We start from the raw sequence: 14,755 nt of genomic DNA, 5'->3' as shown, positions 1-14,755 counted from the left end.
CCGAGTAGAGACAATCATGAAGACTCTGTTAGTACTTCTGGTCTGCTTGGCCGTAAGTATATTGTTAGGGTATTAAATTAATTTTCAATTTTGTTTGACAACCAAAATCTTCCATTTTCAGGCAGCAAATGCCGCCGTTTACATTCAACCCAGTCACTGCGGTTACGTCCGCTGGAACGTCAGGAGATATTACACTTTCCCATCCACGTGTTTCCAATTCAGCTTCAAGTTCAAACAAGCATGGTGCACTTCTAGATACTATCGCTCTGTGTTGACCTCATATCCCGGAAAGAGATGCACCTCCCGAAAATTCAGAGGTATATTTTATTGAAAGTTTATAAACAGCCATGTCATGCAAAGGGAATTCAGCCAAATAATACATTATTTGTGGAAACAGACAATGTCATGTTTGACAGTTTTTCTGTCTGTTTGATTAGACATAATATTAATAAAAATGTCTCTAAGAATTTCACCCTGAAATAGCTTTTGTCTTTATTATTTGCCAAATTGATGCGTCAATGAAAAAAAAAATGAAATGAAGAAACTGGCCGTTGCAAGGACGTCCAATATCACGTATACCACTACAAATACCCCATATATACACAAATACTAATGTACAATATAAAGTGTGGAGCAATAAATATACAAATTCGAATTTTTATTAATTTGTGCACATTTGCTCCAGGAAATTAGATGATAGCCAGGAAATTTCATTTGACATTTCTTATGCATTATTTTCTATATGAAATTTTAAGAATGGTCTGAAAGGAAGTTCGTTCGGGTTGTCAGAACTCGTTTGTCCAGAAGAGCCCTCTCAATCCACAAACAAATGAAGAAGAGCTACAGAAAATGGTACAATGTAATGTGCGTTCGCGTGTCTGCAGCCAAAAGAAAATACAGAAGATCAGTCAACAAATACACCAAAAGATACCTTCGGTAAGTCCACTAATGTTGCGACTTATAAATGCATTCTCATGACATGATTTAAAATTTGTTATTTACAGTCGTGCTTCAAGGCGTGAGAGAAGACGTATCCTCAAGTTGAAGAGTAAGGCAATCAGAAAATACAATGCTGCTATCAGCAGAATGTACAGACGTGCAGTCAAGAGTTACAAGAGAGTTATGAAGAGAATGTACAGTACTGTTCTCAAGTTCCACAGAAGACTTCGCAGATTGTATGATTAACTTCATAGATAGACATAATGTGCATGAAGATTTCTATACAAAATGATATAACATATTATTTACAGCTCTGTAAGGTGCTTCAGAAACCGCAAGACCAGAATTACCAAATACAGAAGATCTTTGAAGAAACGCATGAACAAATATGTGAGAAGGTACAAGAAGGTCATGAAGAGATTCGTCACCAAGAGAGTTGCCATCTTCAAGAAACTCCTCACTAGAGTCCATTGTAAGTAGTTTTACTTTCAAATAAACAATTTTGAATACAAAAAGCACTTTGTTTGGCATTCGAAGTATCATCATGAACAAATTGAAAGTATTGATCATTTGTGTTGAATTGTGGCTTCAATTTTTAAAAACAATTGTTTTTCTATCATCAATATTTTACAACTGACTACTGTGCTTTGTCAAATTCGTAGTACCACTAATCTATTTCACCCTCATTTGATTTGCCAATCCTTGTTCTAAAAACTGCGTGACAATGTCATTGACGAATCTTTCCTGTCCATATATTTGTGTGTTATCTGTCTTGAGTATAAAATGAATTATTTTTCTCAGGCTCTAGAACATGGAAAAGACGTGACGTGCGCAAAGTTATCAGAGTCTTCAGAAGACGTGAAACAAGAGCATACCTGAGAAGGGCCAGCGTATACAGCCGCAAGCTGAGAAGTGCAACCGCCAGACTTGTGAAGAATTACGCATGTGCTTATCAATGTGCAACAGGAACTTTGTGCTTCAGAAGAAGACGTTATTACCGTACCTGGTAAGACGACAAAAGTTTATTTGATATTGAACTGGTTTGACTAAATTTTGAATGTAACATTGGTAAAAATTTATTTTATGATTTGTTAATATTTTCTAGCCGCAGAATCAGATACGTGTGGAGATTCAAAATCAGAAGATCCAGATGCTTCCGTTTGATCACTTACAGATTCAAGTACAGACAAATGAGATTCAAGAAATTGAAATCTTGTAACACCAGTGAGACATTTCCCACGAATTTTTAATATTTTATGTTACATTTTGTGTTATTTTAAAATAATATAATAAATTTTAGAAAAGGTCAATGTATCTGTCAAGAAATTCACCAAAAAGCTGAAAACCAGAAGAAACAAGGCAATTTCCGCCGCATGGAGAAAATACAGAGCATGGAGAAAACTTGCTATCAGACGTAACAAGAGCGCATTGAAAAGATTCACCAAAATTGTCAACAAGAGACACATAGTTTTGAGAACCTATTTCAGATCCACTTACTTGTGCAGGTGAGTTCATTACAAAAAGAGTTGAATTTAGTTTTCTAAATTAATATATTGGAAGTCATTATGTATAATATAATTCACCTCCAGACGGTTATGACTGAGTTGAATGCACGCAAAAATATTTATGTTGTTCACAGATCCCAACGCATCACTAAACGTTATTTGAGAAAGTTTGCAGCATACAAGAGACAATTGCTTCGTCAAAAGAGAAGGGCAATCAGAAAATACAAGAAAATGCTCGCAAGAAGACTTGCAAGAGCCACCAAGTTCTACAAATCCAGAATTGCTAGCTACAAGAAGATGATCAACCGTTTGATCTCCAGAGTTGTTAAGGGTTACAAACGTTGTTTGTCTACCAGAAAAATAAGAATCACCAAATACAGCAGGCGTCTCAAGAAACTGAGAAGGAGAATGAGGACACGCCTTTCAAGACGTCTGACCAAGGTAAACTATTGTAAGTGTTAAATTAATTTGAATAATATTTTGAAGCCCATACTTTGTAATAATTTTAGAAAATAGGAATTTTTTATTGAATTTAGTTTATTTTTCAAACATAATTTTCTGGTATACAAAATAAATAAAGTTTTTTAGAGATTTTTTATAAAGATTTTTAATTGATATCCTTTTTCAGATCTACAAGCTGAAGGTGAGGCAATATGCTAAATTCATGAAATTCTACACCAGCAAAATACTCCGTGGTGCAGCCCGCAGACTCTACAATGCATACAAACTCAAGGCAAGATCTGACAGAAACAGGGTACTTCGCAAGTTCGACAGAGCATGGAGGAAACACATCCGTACATTCACAAGACACTACGCTTGTTCTTACAGATGCACTTACCGTGCTAAATTCTCCGTCCCAAAGATCCGTGTTGTCTTCAGATACAAATGTGCCTTGCCTACCTACAGGGTGTACCGCTACAAAATCAGGCGCTTCTGGTGAGTTCTTCTAAATTTATCAATGAACAAAGTTGGTTTTGGTTCATGTCCGGCAAACAAGCATATTCAATATACGAATGTTCAATCCTTTGAGATTAAGATAATTTTCCAAGTGATAATGTCATTTTTTACGCACATGGTTTAGTATTATATAATATATTCTTTTTTATAGCACTTACAGAAGATTCAGAATCGTTAGACGCAATAGATGTTACCAATACATTCGTTGTGGATGTGCTTAAATGCAACAATGACCGAACGACCGACCAACAATCATTTTAGTTTAGTTATAGTTTAGGCTGTTGAGTTTACATCAATTGCGTTTAACATATTTTGCTTTTGAAATAAAATTCACGGCAATTGCATAAAATCTAGATTTTATAATTTCCTGAGTGTTCCTAGGTCTGACAGCATTAGAGCAAAATTGTGGTGTGTCTAGTGCGAATTCACCATTAGGCAAGGTAGGGGGGACCTCATGCCTGTTTTAATCGTTTTAAATTTGTAAATCAATATTCCAGAATAGAAGCGTGTCAAAATTTCACAAAACTGATATTTGTCAATTTTTTTAATCAAGTCAATAATTCTTGTACCAAACATTATATAAAAGCGTAAAAAGTTAAATACGATCGAATAAATGAATTTTTCTGAATTCGAGAAACTAAACCTTGAAAACTTATCAAAATGAAATGAACAGTTTTAACCATAATAATGTCCTTATATTTTGACACATCTTAAGGAAATATCGATAATTAGCTATGTATACTAATTTATATGAGCAACAATGAATCTGATCATTATTACAATTTTAATATTTCTGAACTTTTAAACGTAGAACTATTTATTTCAACAAGAGAGCTACGCACAAATATATGGACACGTTAGACCAGAGCGAATCAGTCCTTACCGGTACCTTTGACGCTACCGGTACCCTCAAAAAAGTTCTGAATTTCCAGTAGCAAGAATTTTGCAGAATCAAAACGTACAGCCAGTCATGACACTGACTAAAATCCGTGTTCCCATGGATAAAAAATAATACAGCAAAATTTTAGACCAAATATCAAATTTCATAGAATTCACGCAAAATTTTGAAATAAATAAAAGTAATAGCCTTCTAGCGAAAAAATTAATCTTTAACCACTGAAAATTTCAAAGCAATTGGTCCAGTATTCGAAGAGAAAAGCGACTTTTTAAAAACGTGTCAAAGAACAAGAACAACAACAACATAATATTGAAACGATCGTTTATGTCCACTTCGTGTCCAAAAAAGATAATTTTATTTATCAGTAATTAGGCCATGAATCCTCGACGCTCGCTACTATAAACAGTTAATAAGACATCGAATTGCTCGTGCAATGGCGCAGCTTGAATTTGATAAACAAAAGATTCATGCTCTTCAGCATGCATAGGTCATTTTCATGCCCAATATATATCTCGTATATCAGTGGATCCAGGCGAGATCTGCAGGTCCTTGAACTTGGAGATACAAATTTATTCATCTCATTTTATAGATAGATATTATAATTGGCTCTATTCTTCAGAGCTTTGCAGCTTCTCATCCGAAGAAGACTCATCCACGAGCATCTTAATTGGCCCTGTTTTCGGATCTACTGAATAGAACTATAATAGGATAGAACTTTAAAATCCAAATAAAAAGTACTCAATGTATAGAAAATTTACGCTTATAGGAAATCAATTTATTCTTTAAACTATAAAATCATATAATGTATAATTAGGAAGTAATAAGATGTTTTTCAGTCTAATTCACTCTGTTGGCTTTGCAATTAAGTTGTCATTACTACTTTGTAATTATTTCTTTGAGATACCCAACATAATAAATATTAAGCGTTTTAGCAGGGTTATACTAATAAATAGACAGAAACAGGTATATTATTGTTTTGTACACGTGCCCTATGATCAGGATAGACAAACACATTTAGGGAATCTACTTTAAAGTTGTTGTAGTTTGATAACGATACTATTTGAATGACATAATAACAGAAACAGGCGTTGTATACAGGTATTGTTGTTTTATACGTGCCCTTTATCTGGGATAGACCAACACGTTTAGACAAACAGATGCTGCACGTTGGCAAAATATTATTGACAGACTTTAGAAATGTATTTTATATAAAATCAGGAATGAGATGGACCGATCAACACTTAGCATAAAATAAGCGCCAATTTAAATCCCAATGCCTGGTAATTTATAGATATAGCTTGCAAATTCAAGACAAATGATTGTATTCAGCACCGTGCTGATCACAAATATAGACATTATATAGAAAACATTCAGTAACGCTCAATATATAGATACCTCAATCAGCTCAAACTGAAATTTGTGATTTATTCTGTTTTAACAAAACAAATTTGTCACCAAACCATCCGTGTCGCTTTGAACTCTTTAAATTTATTTGTTGGATTAGTCCCACTTTCCCGGTGCCAATACTTTAACAACACTGAATATAAATTGTGACTGAACGTTTATTTCATTTTTAAAGTTTTGTTCAGGGTTTCGGTTATCCATTATATCTACTAGTGTTACAGCTATAAAATTAAGAAGTATAATTTTACTTTGTTTTCAATTAAATATTTTAGTAAATTTCCGATTAAATGAAACTCTAAAACAGCACAAGATGGCATTCAATGCTTATTACCTGTTGTTGTTGTTGTTGTTGTTGTTATACGTTATAGTTGTTATTATACCATATGATATATTATTGAATATCCAATATTGACAGACGTTTTGCTGTTTCACATTGCATCGTGAATTATATTTCGTTTTTGCCTTTTGGTTTTCAATATACCACATACTACATTACTTAATTTACTTCATATTGAAATTATTCTCTACTGTTACACATGGAACGTTCTTCATTTTTCATAAATTTGCAATAATAAACTAATGTCTAATAGATAGAATCTTGAGCCTCAATGAAATTTTTTATATTAAACCATTATGTATTTCGATAAAAAAACTTTCAAAAGTTTTCTTCTCAAAATTTAAAAATAGCATTCATTGCTATTTCTGAGACACGGGAACCAAAAAGTAAATGTAATTCAGTTGAAAACTCATCACTTTATATTATAAAGAAATATTTATTTACAGAAATAAAATTAATAATCCCTTAATGAAAAACACATAAAAATTTTGCAAACATGAAAAAAAATTGGGAAATTGTAATTTTGGTTTCATTTGCCTTGGACGTCCTAACTTCTGTTGATAAAACAACAGTGCAGCTATTCCCAACCACACAGTCAATTCTTTGTATTCACGGAAATTTTATAAGTAGTACTAATCCGTTATATCAGAAATTTGTTATTCATTTTTTAGTTTAGCTGCCAAAGCAGTGAGCTTCAACTATTGATTGTGACGCTTAGATCAACTTTTTCTTTCATTTCTAAGTTATAAATTTCTAAGTTTGAGGTAACTATGAACACAGATCTTCTTTTCTTCATGGTGAATGGAAAATATTTTTATACTTTTTCATAAATACCTTGCAAGAAGAGACGAGTAATTGCATCATAACAATGATACATTTTCTGAATTCAAAGGAACGTTAGGTTGCAAAGAGATTTTAAGCTAGGTTAGGTTGCAATGAGATTTTGAGCTTTTTTATCTATTTTACATAGGTTGCATGATGCAATGTTTCATCATCTTCCAAAACATCCAATTACAGCATCAAGGGTTGGCATAGTGGCTGTGATCACAAACTCTGTACATAAACGTTAAAATAACACCCGCATGCTAATAAATCAACACAATTTCATAATGAGATAATGTACATAATTCATTGTTTGCATTTCAAATCCTGTATCATGTCGATAAAACAACATTATAATATTTCCAATCACATTTTAAATTCCCAATTTCTATTGAAACCTTACAAACCAAACACTAATATTGTGTATATTAACATTGTTATTATGAAAAAAAATAAAGTTCCGATAACCAACACATATGCATAATTGAATTTAATTGTAATTTTTGTCTTGTTTGTCTTTGACGTCCTGACTGCTGTTGATAAAACAACATGGCAGCTATTTTCAACCATAAATCAATCCTTATCATCTCTTGAAATATTACACTTAGCAATATAAGGATTTTGTTATTGAGATATTTGGTTCACCTGCAAAAGCACTGAGATTCAACACATCAGGTTATGCCAACATTTTCTTAATACGCCAAACATGCACCACTGTAGTCATTTGAGTAGTGATGATAATTTCTGTGTCAACTTTTCAAATAATTTCATTTTTAAATTAGCATCTACTTTAATTAAAATGGTCATATGATGGTGACCTTGCTAAGCTTGGCCTCGATAAATCAACAGTGTCTTTGATTTTATGTTCCGAATATTGCATAAGTATGTTCTCAATAATTGTAACTTAGGTCAACCTCATATTTAATTTCTTAGTAATAAGTTAGAAAAAAAGGGTCTTCTTCATGGTAGATGGGAAATATTGTTAAGACTTTTCATATATACCATGCTAAACGAAACAAGTAACTATCTTATAGCAATAATAAATATATTTTCTGATTAGCCTTATTTAATATCACAAGCCGTATTCAAATTTTGATTTATTTTCGTTTCTTTTTTCGACGATTTTTTTATTTGCATATATTGTCGTAATTTTCTTGTTATATGAATGATAAAATTGGCGAAAAAACAAGATGGAGCGTTCACGTAAACATATAACTTACAAACTAATATGACATATCAAGCAAAGTTTCAAGTTTCTGTTGATGACTTGTTTTGTAATGCGGCGACTCCCTTTTTCGGGATTTTTTACCGTTACTGGAAATTGCAATAAAGTTGTGACGTCAAATATTCAATTTATTTAAATATTTATGGATTGAAATACAAAGTAGTCATTCAAAGGAACGTTAGGTTGAAATGAGAAATTCAACCTATAATTATAGCTTGTAACCTTTTTTTATTTTATTTATTTTACATCGGTTGCATGATGCAATTTATTATTATCTTTCAAAATATCCAATTGCAGCATCAAGGCATTGCATAGTGACTGTGATTACAAACTTGGAAATTAAACATTAAAATAACATACGCTTGCTAATAAATCAACACAACTTCATAATGAGATGATGTATATATTTCATTGTTTTGATTCAAGTCATAAAGCTTGTCGATGAAACAACATAATGAGTATTTCAAATCATATGTTCACTCCTAATTATTATTGAAACCTTACAAAGTAAACACTAATATCGTGTACATTGCTATTATGAAAAAAAAGTTCTGATAACCAACACATATGCATAATTGGATAATTGTAACTTTTGTCTTGTTTGCCTTTAACTTCCTGACTGCTGTTGATAAAACAACAATGCAGCTATTTTCAACCACAACATCAACCCTTTGTATTTCTTGAAATATTACAAGTAGGACTAATGCGTAGTATAAAGACTTTGTTATTAAGATATTTAGTTTGGCTGCCAAAGCACTAAGCTTTAACATATTGAATTGTGTCAACAATTTTGTCATTACGAGAAAAATGCACCACTGTAGTCATTTGAGTAGTGATGAAAATTTCTGTGTCAATTTTTCAAATAACTTATTTTTTAAATTAGCATCTACAATTGTGATATATCATCGTCTTATTTTGTTGTTGTTATAATAAAGATAAATTGAAGGAATATAAAATAGTATGACCATATGTATGAATATCTTTCAAAGAAAGATAACAAATGTAATAAGAAAACAAGATACTGTGTCAAAAATCGCGCCTTGATTTCGTACACAAAAATCGAAATGAACCAGCTTCCCATTATTCGAAATAGGTCGTGTGTGTATGCTAATGTAAATTTTGTCAAAGAGTGGTTTAATTTCTTAGATAGCAATGTTCTAACGCAAGAGAGATGAAGTTTTTATCAATACTTGACTTATAATTCTTCATTCACTATTGTTCATTAATTCTGCTATAACCCGGGCGACTCAACTTGGTAATCGGAAGTACAATCTTTGGACTCTTTTATGCTACGTTACTTTTGAAATTATCGGTCACCCGCTTGTTGTTGCTTTACCTCAGCATAGACAGCCCCACTACAGCAAATATTTGAATCTTCACGCTGAACGAGACCGAAGAATCATTATACATACTTCGTTTAGCCTGGAATATGGTATAACCCTTATTGGAGAGTACCTATGGAGCGTTTTGGTATTATGTTGTTGTTGATCATCATGTTGTTAATATTCCTTTCCTTCTTCACTTTTTTTTTATTACCTACTGGACCAATTGCTTTGAAATTTTCAGTGAAAAAAATTGTATTGGTCGCTAGGCAATTACTTTTATTCATTTCAAAAATTTCTGTTGGCTCTATGAGATTCGTTTTTAGTGTGTGATTACCTCATCAAGAAATCGCGCATCTTGCGGCGGTTCACGTTTGCGTTAGTCGTGAAGTTTGCCGTACGTATTGGAATTTATGTTCTTATATTTGAGCTTTGCCCCCTTGTTTACTTTACACAATATATATTGTGTATTTTTGAAGACATAAATTTTTTACTATTCCCTATTTCATTATCACGGAAAGGCCAATTAGTAGAAATTCGAAATTAAATACAAATATAAAACTGGAATATGTAACAATCAGGCAATATAGCAAATTTATACTTGAAATTAATAATATACTGTTCCGATATAGGAAACTTTTTAAACACTTTGGTGTTATCTGAATTATTTTTTGTTTAGCAAAACTATAATTGACTTTTTATTTTTTATTAAATGTATAACATTAAATAATTTTTTTTCAGCAACGAAATGATCGGTAAATCTTTAAAAACACGATCATGCTAAAAGACTCTACTTGAGAATTGGCTATTGTTGGTATTGTCTGCTCAATATAAACATGAAGCAATGTTGAGCTACGTTTTAAACATATAATCCCAGGCATCAAACTGTTTCTAACAACACACTATACACACGCAATAGCACGAGTATCATTTAGCTATTACAAGAGGAGGGATGTGTTTATTAACTAATAAAAAAGGAAGATGACCTAAGACACAAAGTTATTTCAATGATATAGGCGTATTATTGGCACAATCTAAAGTATTGATGCATATTGCCCTGACAACTAAAAGACACACCCAAAATTACAAAGCCCTTCAACCCGAAGAAGTGTTTGCTTCGATAAATTTATAATGAACAATCAGGAATTATGAAGTGGATTTCTACAGCATATATACTGGGAAATTTTCTGCAAAAATCAGTCCTTATTCGACACCGAGTAGAGACAATCATGAAGACTCTGTTAGTACTTCTGGTCTGCTTGGCCGTAAGTATAGATCTTAAGGTATTAAATTAGTTTTCAATTTTGTTTGACAACCAAAATCTTCCATTTTCAGGCAGCAAATGCCGCCGTTTACATTCAACCCAGTCACTGCGGTTACGTCCGCTGGAACGTCAGGAGATATTACACTTTCCCATCCACGTGTTTCCGATTCAGCTTCAAGTTCAAACAAGCATGGTGCACTTCTAGATACTATCGCTCTGTGTTGACCTCATATCCCGGAAAGAGATGCACCTCCCGAAAATTCAGAGGTAATTTTTATTGAAAGTTTATAAACAGCCATGTCATGCAAAGGGAATTCAGCCAAATAATACATTATTTGTGGAAACAGACAATGTCATGTTTGACAGTTTTTCTGTCTGTTCGATTAGACATAATATTAATAAAAATGTCTCTAAGAATTTCACCCTGAAATAGCTTTTGTCTTTATTATTTGCCAAATTGATGCGTCAATGAAAAAAAAAAAATGAAATGAAGAAACTGGCCGTTGCAAGGACGTCCAATATCACGTATACCACTACAAATACCCCATATATACACAAATACTAATGTACAATATAAAGTGTGGAGCAATAAATATACAAATTCGAATTTTTATTAATTTGTGCACATTTGCTCCAGGAAATTAGATGATAGCCAGGAAATTTCATTTGACATTTCTTATGCATTATTTTCTATATGAAATTTTAAGAATGGTCTGAAAGGAAGTTCGTTCGGGTTGTCAGAACTCGTTTGTCCAGAAGAGCCCTCTCAATCCACAAACAAATGAAGAAGAGCTACAGAAAATGGTACAATGTAATGTGCGTTCGCGTGTCTGCAGCCAAAAGAAAATACAGAAGATCAGTCAACAAATACACCAAAAGATACCTTCGGTAAGTCCACTAATGTTGCGACTTATAAATGCATTCTCATGACATGATTTAAAATTTGTTATTTACAGTCGTGCTTCAAGGCGTGAGAGAAGACGTATCCTCAAGTTGAAGAGTAAGGCAATCAGAAAATACAATGCTGCTATCAGCAGAATGTACAGACGTGCAGTCAAGAGTTACAAGAGAGTTATGAAGAGAATGTACAGTACTGTTCTCAAGTTCCACAGAAGACTTCGCAGATTGTATGATTAACTTCATAGATAGACATAATGTGCATGAAGATTTCTATACAAAATGATATAACATATTATTTACAGCTCTGTGAGGTGCTTCAGAAACCGCAAGACCAGAATTACCAAATACAGAAGATCTTTGAAGAAACGCATGAACAAATATGTGAGAAGGTACAAGAAGGTCATGAAGAGATTCGTCACCAAGAGAGTTGCCATCTTCAAGAAACTCCTCACTAGAGTCCATTGTAAGTAGTTTTACTTTCAAAACTATTCTGAATACAAAAAGCATTTTGTTTGGCATTCGAAGTATCATCATGAACAAATTGAAAGTATTGATCATTTGTGTTGAATTGTGGCTTCAATTTTTAAAAACAATTGTTTTTCTATCATCAATATTTTACAACTGACTACTGTGCTTTGTCAAATTCGTAGTACCACTAATCTATTTCACCCTCATTTGATTTGTCAATCCTTGTTCTAAAAACTGCGTGACAATGTCATTGATGAATCTTTCCTGTCCACATATTTGTGTGTTATCTGTCTTGAGTATAAAATGAATTATTTTTCTCAGGCTCTAGAACATGGAAAAGACGTGACGTGCGCAAAGTTATCAGAGTCTTCAGAAGACGTGAAACAAGAGCATACCTGAGAAGGGCCAGCGTATACAGCCGCAAGCTGAGAAGTGCAACCGCCAGACTTGTGAAGAATTACGCATGTGCTTATCAATGTGCAACAGGAACTTTGTGCTTCAGAAGAAGACGTTATTACCGTACCTGGTAAGACGACAAAAGTTTATTTGATATTGAACTGGTTTGACTAAATTTTGAATGTAACATTGGTAAAAATTTAATTTATGATTTGTTAATATTTTCTAGCCGCAGAATCAGATACGTGTGGAGATTCAAAATCAGAAGATCCAGATGCTTCCGTTTGATCACTTACAGATTCAAGTACAGACAAATGAGATTCAAGAAATTGAAATCTTGTAACACCAGTGAGACATTTCCCACGAATTTTTAATATTTTATGTTACATTTTGTGTTATTTTAAAATAATATAATAAATTTTAGAAAAGGTCAATGTATCTGTCAAGAAATTCACCAAAAAGCTGAAAACCAGAAGAAACAAGGCAATTTCCGCCGCATGGAGAAAATACAGAGCATGGAGAAAACTTGCTATCAGACGTAACAAGAGCGCATTGAAAAGATTCACCAAAATTGTCAACAAGAGACACATAGTTTTGAGAACCTATTTCAGATCCACTTACTTGTGCAGGTGAGTTCATTACAAAAAGAGTTGAATTTAGTTTTCTAAATCAATATATTGGAAGTCATTATGTATAATATAATTCACCTCCAGACGGTTATGACTGAGTTGAATGCACGCAAAAATATTTATGTTGTTCACAGATCCCAACGCATCACTAAACGTTATTTGAGAAAGTTTGCAGCATACAAGAGACAATTGCGTCGTCAAAAGAGAAGGGCAATCAGAAAATACAAGAAAATGCTCGCAAGAAGACTTGCAAGAGCCACCAAGTTCTACAAATCCAGAATTGCTAGCTACAAGAAGATGATCAACCGTTTGATCTCCAGAGTTGTTAAGGGTTACAAACGTTGTTTGTCTACCAGAAAAATAAGAATCACCAAATACAGCAGGCGTCTCAAGAAACTGAGAAGGAGAATGAGGACACGCCTTTCAAGACGTCTGACCAAGGTAAACTATTGTAAGTGTTAAATTAATTTGAATAATATTTTGAAGCCCATACTTTGTAATAATTTTAGAAAATAGGAATTTTTTATTGAATTTAGTTTATTTTTCAAACATAATTTTCTGGTATACAAAATAAATAAAGTTTTTTAGAGATTTTTTATAAAGATTTTTAATCCAAATTGTTATGATTGATATCCTTTTTCAGATCTACAAGCTGAAGGTGAGGCAATATGCTAAATTCATGAAATTCTACACCAGCAAAAGACTCCGTGGTGCAGCCCGCAGACTCTACAATGCATACAAACTCAAGGCAAGATCTGACAGAAACAGGGTACTTCGCAAGTTCGACAGAGCATGGAGGAAACACATCCGTACATTCACAAGACACTACGCTTGTTCTTACAGATGCACTTACCGTGCTAAATTCTCCGTCCCAAAGATCCGTGTTGTCTTCAGATACAAATGTGCCTTGCCTACCTACAGGGTGTACCGCTACAAAATCAGGCGCTTCTGGTGAGTTCTAAATTTATCAATGAACAAAGTTGGTTTTGGTTCATGTCCGGCAAACAAGCATATTCAATATACGAATGCTCAATCCTTTGAGATTAAGATAATTTTCCAAGTGATAATGTCATTTTTTACGCACATTGTTTAGTATTATATAATATATTCTTTTTTATAGCACTTACAGAAGATTCAGAATCGTTAGACGCAATAGATGTTACCAATACATTCGTTGTGGATGTGCTTAAATGCAACAATGACCGAACGACCGACCAACAATCATTTTAGTTTAGTTATAGTTTAGGCTGTTGAGTTTACATCAATTGCGTTTAACATATTTTGCTTTTGAAATAAAATTCACGGCAATTGCATAAAATCTAGATTTTATAATTTCCTGAGTGTTCCTAGGTCTGACAGCATTAGAGCAAAATTGTGGTGTGTCTAGTGCGAATTCACCATTAGGCAAGGTAGGGGGGACCTCATGCCTGTTTTAATCGTTTTAAATTTGTAAATCAATATCCCAGAATAGAAGCGTGTCAAAATTTCACAAAACTGATATTTGTCAATTTTTTTAATCAAGTCAATAATTCTTGTACCAAACATTATATAAAAGCGTAAAAAGTTAAATACGATCGAATAAATGAATTTTTCTGAATTCGAGAAACTAAACCTTGAAAACTTATCAAAATGAAATGAACAGTTTTAACCATAATAATGTCCTTATATTTTGACACATCTTAAGGAAAT

The 14,755-nt window shown here is 33.0% G+C and overlaps 3 protein-coding genes across 3 annotated transcripts; all 3 read left to right on the top strand.

Moving 5' to 3' along the window:
- LOC144421042 (uncharacterized) lies at nt 1–3,750 on the top strand. Its single transcript, XM_078111158.1, has 11 exons — nt 1–52; nt 122–317; nt 756–936; nt 1,005–1,175; nt 1,251–1,411; nt 1,741–1,945; nt 2,045–2,163; nt 2,240–2,444; nt 2,579–2,885; nt 3,073–3,380; nt 3,553–3,750. Exons 1-11 carry the CDS (start codon nt 17–19, stop codon nt 3,620–3,622), a joined length of 1,959 nt encoding a protein of 652 aa, XP_077967284.1. The 5' UTR covers nt 1–16; the 3' UTR covers nt 3,623–3,750.
- Nucleotides 3,751–10,594: 6,844 nt separating this feature from the next.
- LOC144420906 (uncharacterized) lies at nt 10,595–11,810 on the top strand. Its single transcript, XM_078110744.1, has 4 exons — nt 10,595–10,674; nt 10,745–10,940; nt 11,381–11,561; nt 11,630–11,810. The coding sequence occupies exons 1-4, from the start codon at nt 10,639–10,641 to the stop codon at nt 11,808–11,810; spliced, it is 594 nt and encodes a 197-aa protein (XP_077966870.1). The 5' UTR covers nt 10,595–10,638.
- A 79-nt stretch (nt 11,811–11,889) lies between these two features.
- Nucleotides 11,890–14,384, top strand: LOC144421052 (uncharacterized). The gene is made up of 7 exons (XM_078111193.1): nt 11,890–12,036; nt 12,363–12,567; nt 12,667–12,785; nt 12,862–13,066; nt 13,201–13,507; nt 13,710–14,017; nt 14,187–14,384. The coding sequence occupies exons 1-7, from the start codon at nt 11,943–11,945 to the stop codon at nt 14,254–14,256; spliced, it is 1,308 nt and encodes a 435-aa protein (XP_077967319.1). The 5' UTR covers nt 11,890–11,942; the 3' UTR covers nt 14,257–14,384.
- The last annotated feature ends 371 nt before the right edge of the window (nt 14,385–14,755 follow it).

Source organism: Styela clava, chromosome 3, assembly GCF_964204865.1.
Source record: "Styela clava chromosome 3, kaStyClav1.hap1.2, whole genome shotgun sequence".
In the NCBI taxonomy this organism is placed as follows: domain Eukaryota; kingdom Metazoa; phylum Chordata; class Ascidiacea; order Stolidobranchia; family Styelidae; genus Styela; species Styela clava.
Note: the sequence above shows the minus strand (reverse complement) of the source record. Positions and strands in the feature narration are given on the sequence as shown.